This window comes from Carassius auratus, unplaced genomic scaffold, assembly GCF_003368295.1.
Source record: "Carassius auratus strain Wakin unplaced genomic scaffold, ASM336829v1 scaf_tig00024173, whole genome shotgun sequence".
Lineage (NCBI taxonomy): Eukaryota > Metazoa > Chordata > Actinopteri > Cypriniformes > Cyprinidae > Carassius > Carassius auratus.
Genome location: NW_020525323.1, coordinates 196,358 through 211,987, shown reverse-complemented (window position 1 = coordinate 211,987; position 15,630 = coordinate 196,358). Strand labels below are relative to the sequence as shown.

Here is a 15,630-nt window from a genome sequence, read left to right as displayed (position 1 = left end):
TGGAGCCAATGTATGTTTTTTTTCCCCCAAAAGCTATTGATTGAAACTAATGTAATAGACCAAATAAAAATGGTGCATGCAGTGCTTAGAGTTTATTATTCTGTTTAAGGGGCCATTCACATATCACGTCTTTTGTAAACCCGGTGTAGGTGCGCGGTATGCACGCTCATAATGGAAGCGACATGGATTGTCTTATCAGATGGTCCCTTGGTGTGAGGTGTGTTAAGAGTGTCCGAACCTGATCGGAAGAACATCGGAGCCTCCTCGATCGCGAATCGAAAATTTTCAACATGTTTGATATTTACGATCAGAAATCCTGATGTGTGGGGGGAACCCCGAGCAAAAACGCACACATGCTCTGGAGATTATCACATAAAGCGAAACAATATCCAATCAGCAAGCAAGATGATGGAAGACGGAACAAGTCATGGTGTCTTGCTCACTCTGTTCTTGTACAGACAGTGTTCCCGCTGTCTCCACGACGTCACCCAAACCCTTTTCTTTTTCTTCCCCGTGAATTTTCTGTGAAAATCATTCCAAACACTATCATTGCAATTTCTTCCTGCATATCGTCTGCTATGCTTATTCTGAAGTCTTGCGAGATTTTGTGAGATTTCCTGTGTTCACAGTCGAGACTCTGGTTGAAAATCTGCTTGTGTGTGGTGTGATCTGTGATGTCTTTGTCACATCATGGCACACCACACACTATAGGAGCAAAACGGTTAAACCTATAGGATTTTTTAATCCTCCTTTTTGTGGTCTATCACATTTTTGAAAATCTTATAAGATGTAAAAAATCTTTTGGTGTGTACCCAGCATAAGGTAAGATGCCAGTCCAGTCTGTGCCGAAACACTTCTGTCAATCAAACTATCGTGGGAGGGCCTTGTATTTGAAGACTTCAACACAGACAGATTTGCTCGATTTGAGAAAGTGGTAAAGATTTTAGTAGATAAAAATTTGGGTGGATTTTTATCGTTGTAGGGTGGTTGTGTGGTTGTGTGGTTGTGTACACACACTGCCATCACGCAGACCACAATGCCAATCACAAATTCCCTAGAATGCATATTGGGGCCAGTAAGATATTTTTACGAGTAAAGCTGGGAATATTTTAAGCTAAAACGGCTTGCCATAATCTATAGGCCTAAGTAACGGTTTGTTTTAGTTTCTTTTTAAATATTTCATGTTTGACACTGTAATCATTGATTTGTTTTTCATTTATTATTCATTGCAGTAGGCTATGGAAATAAGTGCTGTTCATGAAGTGCACTAATGCAGGTTTCCTTTAAAGCGATAATGAAAGCCTGGCAGACAGCTGGAGGATGCTTCAGACCTGTGTGTGTGTGTGTGTGTGTGTGCGTGTGTGTGTGCGTGTGACAGCTGCTCTGTGCCTCTTCACCGTGTATGTGCGGGAGGATATTTACACCGGAGAACCCAAACAACATCGCACCTACCATGAAAATGATTTCTATGTAAAGAAGGTTTGTGGTTACCCGGAGTAACATGCGAATAAGGGAGGAAAGACGCATTTAATTGTTCGGGGGTAAGATTTAACCTGTTGTCTTTCGGATGACTGTGTCGCGTTTGTCTCTTTAAAATGATGCATGAGCGCTGCTAGATGAATAATGGAAATATATGCTGCGATCTGATTGTATGACTAGCAAAAACAAGTCCAGCGAGAGCAACAAAGCACCCTACAGATATAGCAGATAACATTAGGTGACATTTTCTCGCAGGGATAGTGTGTTTAGAAAAGAAGAGAGTGATTAAACGCTCTTAAAAACGGTTTGATATGTACAGAGCTGTTTTTTTGGATTACTGCTGATTAAACAGCAGTTTAGCGAAAAGCGCATGATTAGTTTGGTTTTTTTCATACGAAAGTTTTCGCAAATCGTTTGAATTTAGACTTATTCCGTCTTACAGTATCTTGTTTTTTTAGCTAACATTTTCCACAAATTTATACTTTAACTTATATTAAACACACAACAGCTCTATATAATCATCATAATCATCGCGAGCATCAGGTCCTCTTATTGTTCATCTGCATTCATCAGCAATTCTCCTGTATCATTGGCTCATTGCATCATTTTTAGAAACCCTTTATACATGTTATTATATTTTATAATATATCTATAATATATTGACTTCCTTTCCAGTGCATATTATAATGATAATCTATAGAAAATTACCACATAATCAAGTGACACATCTTGACAGTTCATGGTTCAGCAGGTGTGCTTTGTTATTCCCATGTCTCAACACTGTTCACTGTAGCCTATCTTAGGTACACAACATCAGCCACTATGATAATATGGGCTACATGACAGCATTGTGAATATGTTTTTGTACAGTATGTATTTGTGTTTGGTTACAAACAAATAAACTATTCCATTTGGTTTTTAATCATCACGATGCAACACAGTCGGATAAGGCACAAAATGTGCCCAACAAGTCTCCAGTCAGTGACGTAACACTGATATCAAAGATTGCGTTTCTTTTGAACCACTCGTGTATTCCCAGCCCCAGCCTCTTCAAAGGACACATTGGCAGATTTCCAAGATGAGGAAAATATCAATAGCATGACCAACCGTGGCATCTTGGCTAAGGCTTTTCTCGCTAGAAGCACCTGATTTGCATTGAGAATATAGATTTATTTTAGATTGTCTCATTGCTCTGTGCTAAAATATCACACAGGGATGCAATATATCCCTTGGCAATACATTAGGCTACTAGTGATGCACATTTATACGTATGCAAATAAAGCAAAAAAGGACATTACTTGCACAAAGGCATATAGAGGTTATATAGCCAAAAGTGAAATGTCACATGGCATGGCTGATTTAACAGAAAGTGGCTTGAGGCTGCTCTTCATGCTTTTATTACACTTCACTGTTCAGTCACTAGAGCCAATTGGACATCACAGGCCCCTTTCATCTCAGTGAACTAATATGAAAAACTCAAATTTGCCATAATGCTTATAGTGAGTATATTGAACTTTATGAACATCAGAGATACATGCAGATTAATACATAAAATAGACTTGCATGGAAATATCTTTAGATGTCGTTTTAGTTGTTTAAGATTGTTAAGACTGTCATTATATCATGTGATTACGGTAATAATGGTGTTATTGATTTGAAACTGTATTAAGAAATGCTCGATCAAAAAATATGAATATATTTTAATATTATGAAATGTAAATGATATATATTTAAAATACAAATTATTTTGGTAACCCTTTATTTTACTGTCCATGTTTCACACATTATTTACTATTATAATAACAATAGATTATGCATAATTAAATGCATGTAGCCCTAAGCCAAACCCTAACCATATAGTAAGTACATGCATAATTAATGTTGCTCAGTACTTAAATCTATAATTACACTGTAGCAAAAGGATGACTTAACATATATTATTTAACTAAAATAATTATAATATTTTTTCTTGTGATTTCAAAGATTCAGTGTCACATGATCCTTCAGAAATCATTCTAATGTGCTGATTGGTTGTTCTTATTTCTATCAATGCAATGTTGAAAACAGTTTTGCTGACTAATATTTTTGTGGAATATATTTTGACTGGTAGTGTATATATATTAACGTTTTTCTTCTGTGATGACGACACTTAAAAAAGAAACATCTTAACTACACTTTAAAGTTTGAGGTTGATTGTCAAGATATTTTAAATGTAATCTGTAGCATCTAGTCTGTTTTGTAAGTTGCTTACACACACATTCCTCATTTTCATCCTCTTACAGCTCACATTTCCGACACTGTTAAAGAAGCCCCTTTCAGATATTCCAGCCCTTAAAAGAGCGACCATGGGCTCAAAAGGAGTAGAGAGACGTAAACAGGCTACCCCTGGCCATACTCCCGAGGGCAATGTGGTGATGAGCTTCAGTTTCGAGAGCTATCAGCTGGAGGAAGAGGACTGTCAGGTGAAAGACATATCTGATAAAGGAGTGCTGGCCCTTTCAGAACCGGGTGAGTCTCTGCTGCATACCATGAGCCTCAATGCAACTACAAAATGTCATTTGAGTCACTGTTACCTATGAGTTGTGCTCGTACAATTATACAGATTTTGGTTTGGCAACGACCGGCCTTGGTTTAAAGGGTTACAATAGTTGGCATGTACTAGCTATGTGTAATCATGTAGGCTGGAGAGTCTGTCCCCTCATGTTGCCTGCTTACAAAGGTCATGCTTATTAAATCAGTGGAGTAGGAGAACATACACATTGATCTTTAGAGTTTGCTAGGCTCGATTATAAGCTTATAGATATATTCAGCTTCTGGTCAAATATACGTTTAACATTTTTAGTCATGATTTAGTTTCTTCCATCTCTTAAATTAGGCATGCAGTGTTAAAGGACTCGAGCTTTATAACCATTAGGAAGCCAGCAAGAGGCACAGAAGTGCTTCCATCAATCAGTTCCTCATCCAGAAAGAGAGAGAGAGAGCAAAATGTCAAATGTCTCATAAATATGCATAAATATAGTTCAAAGAGACAGCACACAGGCTGAGAGACAAATATTTAAAAGGCACATATTTTGAAATGTCATACAAATATAACACAGACAGGACTTGTGTTTATAACTCTCACTCGTGGTTTGTGAATACAAATGCGTGTTATTTCTGTGCATAGCGTTTGAAGAGCCTGTTCCAGACGACCGTTACCATGGGATCTATTTTGCCATGCTCCTGGCCGGAGTGGGCTTCCTGCTGCCTTACAATAGCTTCATTACAGATGTTGACTACCTGCACCATAAATTTGAAGGTACTGCATTATATTCATGGATCTACATTTTCAGGAGCATTTACATGAAACAAAATATGGTTGAAATATCTGTTAAAGATTGAGAGTAAAAAAAAAAAATTCATACTGGTGTTTTCATGGTGCTTGCCAGAATTGCTCATTATAATGTTATATTTTGATATATATATATATATATATATATATATATATATATATATATATATATATATATATATATATATATATATATATATATATATATATATATATATATATATATATATATACATAGATAGATAGATCTCTAATTGGGTGACTTTGTGCTCAATAAAGTTTTTTGGACCAGTGATCATCATGCACTTTCATTGAATAACGATAATCAGTTTTGACATTTGTGTTTTTATGAAAAATGTCAAAATCAGTTTGATTGATCTTATGGTCCCTGTATGATGGTAAGAAAACGTTATGGTCATTTCCTCCATGTCTTCTGTGTCTTTTAGGAACATCCATTGTGTTTGACATGGGTTTAACATATATACTTGTGGCCCTAGTAGCTGTGATCCTAAACAATGTCCTGGTGGAGATGCTGAGCCTGCACACCAGGATCACTGTAGGTGAGTGGGTTTATTTAGAGCAGACAGACAGTAAGCACAAAGAGATGGGGGAGGATCCCCTGATTGACCTGAGGGGAGGGAGAGGGAGAGGGAGGAGGGGCCACAGTCCAGTCTGACAACCTGAGGAATAACACTCACCAAACACTGCGGGGGCGGCATACATTCAGGCCTAACCCAAACAGCAGATAAACACAGGAAAATTACACCACGACAATACCGACTGACGGATGACACACAAAAACACACACAGCCCCAAACCCTTCAATGCCAACCATCACGCACTGTGATGTGAAAAGCAGCAAACGGAATTTCCTTTTAAAGGGATATTTCACCCAAAAATATAAATAATTTACTCAACCTCATGCTGACCTGGATGACTTTCTTTTGTCTGTCGAAAAGATAATCATTCCAAATATATTTTGAGTACAGTGGTAATCAGTGGTATATTATAATTATACCTTCCAAAAACAAAGCAAATTCTATGATTTAATCAAATATGATATTGTTTGCAAGCAAATTAAAAGAAAATACTATTTCAGTGTTTATACTTAAAAATATATTGTGTTTAATTCAGTGTTGCTTTGCATTGCTTTCTAATTATTTGTGCAATTTACTAGTAATTTCTGAGTGAAAATTGTTTCAGATTAAATCCTATACCAGTCCTGCAGACTTTCTTTAGTGCATAGATTATTTATTAAAGCTGCGGTAGGGAACTTTGGACACTCTAGCGGTTAATAAACAGAACTGCTTGCGTCTTGCGGAAGAACATCGTAGCCGGAACTACTTCTCTCTGTTTATGTCTATGAAGAATCACAAAGGTACTGGGTTACTCCGCCGCGGTATCCCCGAAGCAATCTAAAATAGTCCGAATATAAACACATATTATAGATGTACCCTAGTGATTCAGGACAAGCTAAAAGCACGGTTTGGAAAACGGATTCATGGTGTACTCGCTTATTATATAAATTTTTCTAAATTTTGAACACAAACAAAGTTACGGACCGCAGCTCTGATTGGTTGTTTTCTTACCGGCAGTGGATGGCTTTCTGCAAATGGCAATAGGACCACTGGGAGGAGCTAGATGAGCTTGATTTTTTTCACATATTATCTGTCTCATATTCTACTGTCAGGACATAATGACAGGTTTAACAAATATGTAAAAAATACATATTTACAAAAGTTCCCTACTGCAGCTTTAAGGCCAGAATACACTACACAATTTTTGCTCCAATTATCCTCTTATTTACTGTTTTGATCAATGCTAGTTGCCAGAAATCAGAGCCAGTGTGCAGATGTCATAGAAAATCACATAGTGTATGATAGTCACAGACTCTGACTTTGATTCCATCCAGTCAGAGGATATCAAACGTGTTTTAGAACACTGATTTTAGAACTCACATTGTTTTCGTTTGTCATGCGTCTCCTAGCAACAAGGTGCAAGTCTGTTAGTGTGGTAGTGTGGGATCCTCAGTTGTGTAGTGTAAGATACCGTCACTATTACAAACCCTGTAAGTGTATGATGCCCAGTGTTTAAAAGTTGTGTAGTATTTTTCATCCTTTAGTTATGATATCTCAAATTTGTTGACATCCAAGTTCATCTCTTGTAGGTTACCTCTTTGCACTTGGACCTCTGCTTTTTGTCACCATTTTTGACTTGTGGCTGGAGAGGTTCACCACGAAGCAGTCGTACGTCATCAATCTGATGTCTATGGGTACTGTGGCCTTTGGATGTACAGGTATTTGTTCATACTTTTCTTTCCAAAGCCATCATGACTGCAGAAGCATGTTGGGGAGACTGTCCTCCGTTTAGGCTCACATTGTGTTGTTAAACATTTCCAGCCATAACAGTTTTTCATCCTATTGTGCCTCCAGTGCAGCAGTCCAGTTTCTATGGATACATGGGGATGCTTCCCAAGCACTACACACAGGGCGTGATGACTGGAGAGAGTAAGATGTGGTCATGAAAATCCATGGTGTGTTGGTCAAATGCAAAACCCAAGATTCTCATTCTGTGTTTTTTTTTCTGTATAGGCACGGCAGGAGTGATCATTTCACTCAGTCGTATCTTCACCAAAATATTGATCAAAAACGAGAGGAAGAACACCATCATCTTCTTCCTCATTTCCATCTGTATGGTGCTACTGTGTTTTGTCCTGCACGTCCTGGTGCGTAGGACACGCTTTGTCAAGTACTACACGGGTCTGGCACGACAGGGCCTGTCCCACGCCAAAGACCACTCACAAAACGGGACCCAGTACCAGGTCCACCATGATGTCATTACAGAAGAAGTAAGATTTGTAAGTTTTGCATGCCAGATTTGAGAAGTGCATGTCATTATGAAACCATTGATGGTCCTTCTCCAATACTGATACCATCATTTTTATGAAGAAACAAATTGAATTTTCTCATCATTTCAAAATCGTCTAAAATATCTTGGGAAGAAAGTATTTGATGAATTCTGGTGCATACAGTTAAATAGCTGTTTCTCTCTTTTTGCATAATTGGACAAAATTACAGCTTGATTTGCAGTGATGCACAATATAAATAGAATAATACAATTATGATTGTATTTATTAAACATTACTATTATTATTGTTAATTATATAATATACAAATATAAAATATATAATCCATAATACAGTATAGTTAAAAAAATATATAAAAAATGCAGTTATACAATATCTTAATATAAAAAATATATATAATACACTAATAATATGTAGATAATTTATATAAATAGTATTACGTTTCTAAGAATTTTTTATTCTAAGCATGCTCCTTCTCGTAATCAAGTACACTAATTATTCTAATATTGAAAATCTTGACCAAGGGTAAAACAATTAAATCTATACCTGAAAAATATCCAAAATAGAAATTCAGCTTCCTAAGTCGAGCAGTAGAAGAATTACAGGAAACACTTTATTTTAAGATCCAATTCTCACTAAAACTCCTTATTTGCTACTTATTAATAGTTAGTAAGGTAGCTATTAAGTGTAGGCACTTAGGGATTTAGAATATGCTCGTGCAGAATATGTGCTTTATAATTACTAATAAAGAGTCAATATGTTAATAATAGGCATGCTAATAAGCAACTAGTTAATAATGAGAATTGTTCCTTATATTAAAGGGTTACCAAGTTACCCAGTCATATGTTACTAGGGTGTCTAGAATATTGTTATGCTCTAGCTGTCTCATACTTTTGCATTATGTTGCCAAGACCAACATGTGTAGTCAGTTTTTGCAGAAATATGTCCTCATCGTTTTTCTCCCTGCTACATGGTTTAGAAATCCATTTGTAATTAAATAAATCAGCAGTATTATCACGCTCTGTTGGAAATGTGTGAGGAAATTCATTGGAAACACAAATTGTAAAGCTCTTTCATTTAGCTGGACTGTGAAAAGACTGTTTTAGTTACGCATACTCAGCTATGTTTTCTCGAAATTCTCCCATAACTCCATTTCATTTGTGCCGGTCAGTGCTTTCAGCGGCCCTGAGAAGGACACGGGGAGAGCGGGAGAGAAGTGCTCACTCAGACACTCACAGTTTGGGTGGAGTAATATATGAGAGCACTTCTGATAAACCTCGTGTTTTTCCTGTGGCTGACAGACTAAGCACTCAGCCATTCCTCCTCTCAAGATTTCTTCATCTTCTTCCAGAAATTCAAATAGAAATCTGATCATGGATTATGCTATTGGGAAGAAATTCCCCACTATAGAAGTTTACCCAAATTATGAGAACCCCAAAAATGTGAAGAAGATCAGCAATCCAGTACAATTTGCTTTAAGATTTTTGGACTAAAGACTGCGCTTTATTCTAGCAAAGACAAAATACCTTAGAATGAGAGATTCTTACTGTTCATTGTTGTCTGTTTATTTTTTTATTTATCGAATGCTTGTTCATGCTGGAGCTTTATTCTGAGGGTGTATTTCTCCTGAGCAGTTCCTCGTCTGTACTTTCGTGAGACCCGAAAGCTCTTGTTTTATTCTCAGCAAATTAAGGAGAGTGGTTTTACTAGCTCAGCCAAACACTTAATCAAGTAATGGCCCTCCTCAAGCAGGCCCTGCAGAAATGCTAGTTCATCAAGAAAAGCATTACAATATCTGAATGCACTGCACGCTCTTATAAAGTCACAGTGACCTGCTTGATACGGTCACTGCTTCTGATGTGTGTGTTTTTCTTTTGCTACATCAAAAAATGCAAGGTTTTTGCTGTATTGAACTGAAAAATATTGATAGTCACTGCCTTGTCTTATACGGATATATAATGTATTCAGTATGAATAGTTCAGATGTCCTGTCTGTTTTCAAGGGTAACGGCGCAGTGGGCTCTTCGCCTGCTGAAGACGGCTGCACAGATTTTGCTGGAGGAAACACTTACGTAAGGTTTGATGTGCCCAAACCAAAGATTAAACAGAGCTGGCCAGGCATCAAAGGTGTGTTTTCATTTAGAAAACAGTATTTCCTATCTCAATCCTTATTAACAAATTAATTATGATTTAGCAATGCATCAATATTACAATTCTAGCTGATACCAATAAATCAGTGATTATCATTGATATTATTAAATATCCTTGATTTTTTATTTCGATACAAAATGTATATATATTTTTTTTCTGAAGATCTGCAAAATTATACATTAATAATGTTATTTCTTTTGTGCTTTGTTTATTCTCAGATAATAGTCAGTTACCATGCATTAGCATTTAAGGTTGAAAACTGTATTATTAATAATTATATAATATACTAATATAAAATATAATACATCATTTGTATTTAAAAAAATAAATTAAACTATATTATATATAACTAAAAAATTTATATAATACACAATTGTATTAAAATGAAATCACACAAATTTTTATGAATTATAAAATTATTGTGCTGTTTAATTTCAAATAATAAGTTACCTCGCATTCCTAATAATCAAGATTTTGTATGAACATTGCCATTCAAAGGTTTGAGTTTGATAATATTAATATTAATTAATTATATAAAATATACATATAAAATATAACACACGATGCATATTTAAAAATATATACAAAATGCAATTATATAATATGTAAATATAAAAAATATATAATACACAATAATATGAAAATGAAATCACAGTGAAATCATTTCTCCAGTCTTCAGTGTCGAATGATCCTTCAGATATCATGCTGATTTGCTGCTCAGGAAACATTTATTATTATTACCAGTGTCAAAAACATTTGTTTTGCTTAATATGTTTGTATAACCCATGATACATATTTTTCTTTGATTAATGGAAATTTCAAAAGAACACATTTATGTGAAAAATGGATTTTCTGTAAAATGTTGTTTTTGGTGCATCCTTCCTGAAGTAAAGTTTTCATTTCTTTGAAAAAGTCATATCATTGGTTAATCAAGCATTGACCCCTTCTGTTGCAGACATGATCCTGCATCGATATGTGGTGGCCCGTGTGATTTGGACCTACATGCTGTCTATTGCCGTCACTTACTTCATCACGCTGTGTCTTTTTCCTGGACTGGAGTCGGAGATCAGGAATGTCACACTGGGGGAATGGCTTCCCATCCTGATCATGGCCATCTTCAACATATCCGACTTTGTGGGCAAAGTATGTTCACTGACATTATGACATTACGGATCATCTTCTACATTCTTTGACGTACTTAGACACCTAACTTTGTCTCTCCTTTGTGTCTAGATCGTGGCAGCCGTGCCGTATGAATGGAACGGGACCCGTCTTCTCTTCTGCTCGTGTGTGCGAGTAGTTTTCATCCCTCTGTTCATCATGTGTGTGTATCCGGCTCAGAAGCCCACCTTTAGCCACCCGGCATGGCCTTGCATCTTCTCTCTCCTCATGGGCATCACTAATGGCTATTTTGGCAGTGTTCCCATGATTCATGCCGCAGGCAAGGTGGCACCTGAGCAGAGGGAACTAGCAGGTAAATCTATCACCCCATTTAGATTCATAGAGTATATATGCACAAGTCTATGCAGATGAACAGTTGCTTGTATGTAAGCCTAAACCTTGAGAAGCATGCATTTATAATCTCTTCTCTAGAGATGCAGTCATTAACTTGAGTTTGTGTGATTTTTATTTCACACAGGGAACATAATGACTGTGTCCTACATGTCTGGGCTGATGTTGGGCTCTGTGGTCGCCTATGCTGCCTACAGTTTTACTGCTTCAGGCTCCAGCCTTCACTCAGAGACTGGCTATAACTTTACCCAGGGGTACTAGTACCCTAGTCCAAAACCAAAAAAACATGTCTGTTCCTGTCATCAATCTCATCGGGTGGCGCCTTTGCCACTTTGTGTAGCAACTCTGCAGTTCCCATAAATCAGACCTCTGCTGCAGGCTTCTTTTGGCCCACCTGCACTGCTGTGTGCCTGTGAATGTAGTCAAAAGGATGAAGAAACAAGCTTTGACACTGTAAAGAGTTATGTGTGTGCTTAGTTGTGTTGCCTCTTCTTGTTCTCCGGGAGTATTTTTTCATGTTGCCAAAAGTTCTGTGGCGCGTTCGTTAAGATGCCAAACGTCAGCTGTGTTGTGATTAAGCTGGAATGAGTAAGTTTATTAATGTTTCTCCTGGTTTAATGACTGACTCCACATTCTGTGATGCTGTATATGGTATGACAGACAAACATGAACGTTTATGAGTCGGCCTATATTCTGAACTGTACTAAATGAGGGTCATTTATGTCTAGATGCATGTAAAAGGGATTTGCCAAAAAGAAAACTTTTATCTTTTGCGTGCAATATGGATTCTGGACCTTTTTGCTAAGGCGACTGAATGTAAACGTCTCTAAATAAAGACTCTTTTGTAAAGGTTCCTGCCTTTTTCCTTTCGCATTTTCAATGAGGTTATCTTTTAGGGTGTATGACAGCTATTAGGTCTGATTTAAAACTGCTATACGCCTTCACTGAAACAGAAATCCATTTTCAATTAAGTATCCTTATATGAAAAGATCAGTTGTGATATTTAATGAACCTGATCTTGCAACTGCAGCAACTTAAATTATGAAAATATTATTAAGAAAGCATATTTCCACACAATGTACATGCTGTAAAATAATAAATCATAAATAAACTTTGAGTTTAACTTTTTAGTTCACAAATTAGTTTAAAACCAGTCATTCTCATTGATTTATATCTTAACTATTCCTAGAGCGATTTCTGCCCTATATTCCGCATCAAACGGAAATGTACACTCAAAGTACACCCAACATTTATTAATACTCCCAAACATAGATATAGTCTCCCAAATACTATTAGGATTATACAAAATTGGCTGACAACTACCTTAAAGATGCAGGCCGCAGTTATTCCCACTTATAGAGCCTAGAGTTTTCCAAAAGACTTATTTCAGTCATTAGTGATTTAGATAGCGGGGACATTTTGTACCTTCTATGGTGTAAGGAAAAAGTAACATTGTAAAGACAGCAGATGGCGCTGCTGCACGGCGTTTTTTTTTTTTTACCTGTTCAATGGTCTTTTCGAATTTATCCCTCGGACCAATGCATAGAGCAGACGACTGACGATGTTTTAACGGAAGAAGATTCTGGAGATGCTCTGTACCGCGGTGATATGCTGTTATGAGCAGGAAACACACGAGGATGGTGGGCTAATCAGCAAACACCCAAATCCATTAAGGCACCAGACAATTTACAGCTACTCTGTGAGAATAGCAATGCAATAGGCAATCAAATTCTAGTTAATACATTCATAGAGAAACTGCTGGGTTGGTATTAGCCCTCACCCAATTAATTCTACTGAATATAATGACAGCAGTGACATTATTAGGTTTTAATTGCATGCAGCAGGAAGGGCTAATTTTCATATTTTTAAAATATTTTAGTCACTAGCAGTACTTTAACTATATGGACAGTCACCCGGGGGCGACCCGAGGCTGCTCAAGGGCATGATGGTGATGGGAGATCACATCCCTCCCCAGTTCATCAATTGACTCTACTGAGGTTTCAAATCAGAGCCTTTAATGTTTTATTGACAGGCATTGTAGAGAAAAGACTATATAATATGGACCAGACGAAAGTCAAACTTGTGTCACACAAATTACAACAAAGTTCACTGTGTTTAAACATGCATTAATCATTACCCTGTTCATTATATCAAATTGTGCATAGACATATAAAACTATTTCTGTTCATATTATGGAATGCATTTTAATTTATATATACTGTAGTCTATATTATGTATTAACCACTAGTCTATAGATTCCAGTTAAGTACCACAATCTAGACACACACGCACACACACACACACACAAACATCTTATACAGACACACAATATATTTTTGTAGTATTTTGCACAAAATATATTTTTTATTTTTAAATGTGTATATTCATAGAAAATTATAATGCCGTGCTATTATGCTATTATTACTGTTATTACAACGCTATTACACCACAATCTGACTTTCCCTCAAGTATAAAATAACAAGAATTTGTAGTGTGTGAGGATTTATCTGCTATCGTTTTCCCACACACCCCAGTTGTCCCATCCCCACCTGAGTAAAGGACTGTGGAATCATTATGTATAGAAGTGTTGTAAGCACGCCGGCCTAATTAACTCCATCGAGAATTAAAACAGGGTGTAGTCTCGGTCACAGTGAGGCTTCTTATTTTGGTTTAGCCGCTGGAGGGTTTCTGGTGTCTAATACGGTTCCTGAACATTTTTCACTCTGCTCTAGTTCTCTGCCGCTGTATTTTGAGCAGCCTCCAAAACTGGAGAGGAGATGGATCAACTCGGTGAAAGTTAAACGGGCCAGGATGTGCCAACTGACATCCAATTCATCACTGGGAATCATCTTCTATCTTTTGTTATAATCCCACTTTGCTCGCTGTCCTCTAAACTGGGTATACACCAATAGAACAAAGTCAGACAGGTAACTTTGTCTCTTTGGACTCACCTTGAGTGGTTAGTGGCCTAATTACACAGCGTCCCACAAGTACATATAATGTTTAAATGAAACGTTGGTTTGACTCAAAATTTTACACAACTATTCAAAAGTCTGGGGTCAGTTAAGAGTTTTTAAATGTTTTCTCTAATGCTCACCAAGGCTGCATTTAGTTGATCAAAAATACAATAAAAAATAGTGATAATGTGAAACCAATAAAATAAAAGTACAATTTAAACTGTTTTCTACCTCTTAGTTTAAATATAATTTATTCCTGTGATGGTAAAGCTAAATTTTCAACATCATTACTACAGTGTTCAGTGTCACATGATCCTTAAGAAATTATTGTAATATGCTGATCTGCTCAAGAAACATTTCCCATTGTCAGTGCTGTGCTGCTTAATACTTTTGTGGAAACCATGACACATTTTAATCTTTTCTTTCAATTTCAATTTTAATTTTGATTTAATGCATCCTTGCTAAATAAAGGTATTAATTTATTTAAAAATATAATCCATATATATATATATATATATATATATATATATATATATATTTATATTTATATAAAGAATTCATTTGTAAAAATAGATAACATAACTATAAATGTTAAAAATTGTTTTTTTTACATTTTATCCTGCATTCCAACATTTCAAATAATATCAGTCAAGCTGCGGTTGGGTTGATTAAATAATAATAACTAACAATAACAAAGAATACAGCTAACTAACACAATAAAACATCATAACACAATAAAAACATGATTTTGTTTTTGCAAATGAAGTCCTCTAATGAAGTCCACAACTGACCAATCAGAATCAAGTATTCCACAGCAGTGAAATAACTCTTTTCCACACTGTTACAGTTGGAAAACTGCCGTCTGTCTCCCTGGACAGGACTTTGATTGTTGTCAAAGTCCTGTTATCACTGTTTTGACTAGCTGTCGAGTTTACTATGTTTCTTAGCTAAAATCACAACATTGTCTCTAAATGTGCTTGTTAAGAGCTCTTCCCTTGGGAAAGTATGGGACTTCATTTGTGTTCCCATACCGGTTGTGCTGGAACATTCCTGTTCTTTATAGCAAGCTTCTCAGTGAGTCAAGGACATCGGCAAGGTTGCATTCATACACTTTCTCTGACACACACATACTCGTGGCTGCACATATCTGATAGCGGTTTCATTTTCACAAGTGTCAGAGCACTCAAGCAAATACGAGATGTGTATGTGTTACTTTCCACCAGGGACGGTCCAAGAAATATGTACACAGACAATAGAGTTATTTTACTCATGAAAAAGACATGTGAATTGTTTATACAGTGAGTAGGCCTATGTCAGAGCGAGAGTCTCAGCATT

General features: G+C 36.4%; 1 protein-coding gene across 2 annotated transcripts; it reads left to right on the top strand.

The window, feature by feature from the left end:
- Window positions 1-1,336: 1,336 nt before the first annotated feature.
- slc29a4a (solute carrier family 29 member 4a) lies at window positions 1,337-12,189 on the top strand. 2 transcript variants are annotated; one of them, XM_026250407.1, is made up of 11 exons: window positions 1,337-1,541; window positions 3,762-3,987; window positions 4,646-4,777; window positions 5,257-5,370; window positions 6,978-7,106; window positions 7,243-7,317; window positions 7,402-7,667; window positions 9,679-9,802; window positions 10,782-10,969; window positions 11,060-11,300; window positions 11,466-12,189. In XM_026250407.1, exons 2-11 carry the CDS (start codon window positions 3,825-3,827, stop codon window positions 11,597-11,599), a joined length of 1,566 nt encoding a protein of 521 aa, XP_026106192.1. In that variant the 5' UTR covers window positions 1,337-1,541; window positions 3,762-3,824; the 3' UTR covers window positions 11,600-12,189. The 2 variants fall into 2 exon arrangements, with proteins under 2 accessions (XP_026106192.1, XP_026106193.1); XM_026250408.1 differs by having other exon boundaries at window positions 1,338-1,541; window positions 7,402-7,658.
- Window positions 12,190-15,630: the final 3,441 nt, after the last annotated feature.

Bases quoted from the DNA above. Each gene is read 5' to 3' on its own strand.
- slc29a4a (XM_026250407.1), top strand. From the start codon at position 3,825: ATGGGCTCAAAAGGAGTAGAGAGACGTAAACAGGCTACCCCTGGCCAT. The intron at 4,778-5,256 runs GTACTGCATTAT...TGTGTCTTTTAG, and splicing joins CCTGCACCATAAATTTGAAG to GAACATCCATTGTGTTTGAC. The intron at 7,668-9,678 runs GTAAGTTTTGCA...TCTGTTTTCAAG, and splicing joins TTACAGAAGAAGTAAGATTT to GGTAACGGCGCAGTGGGCTC.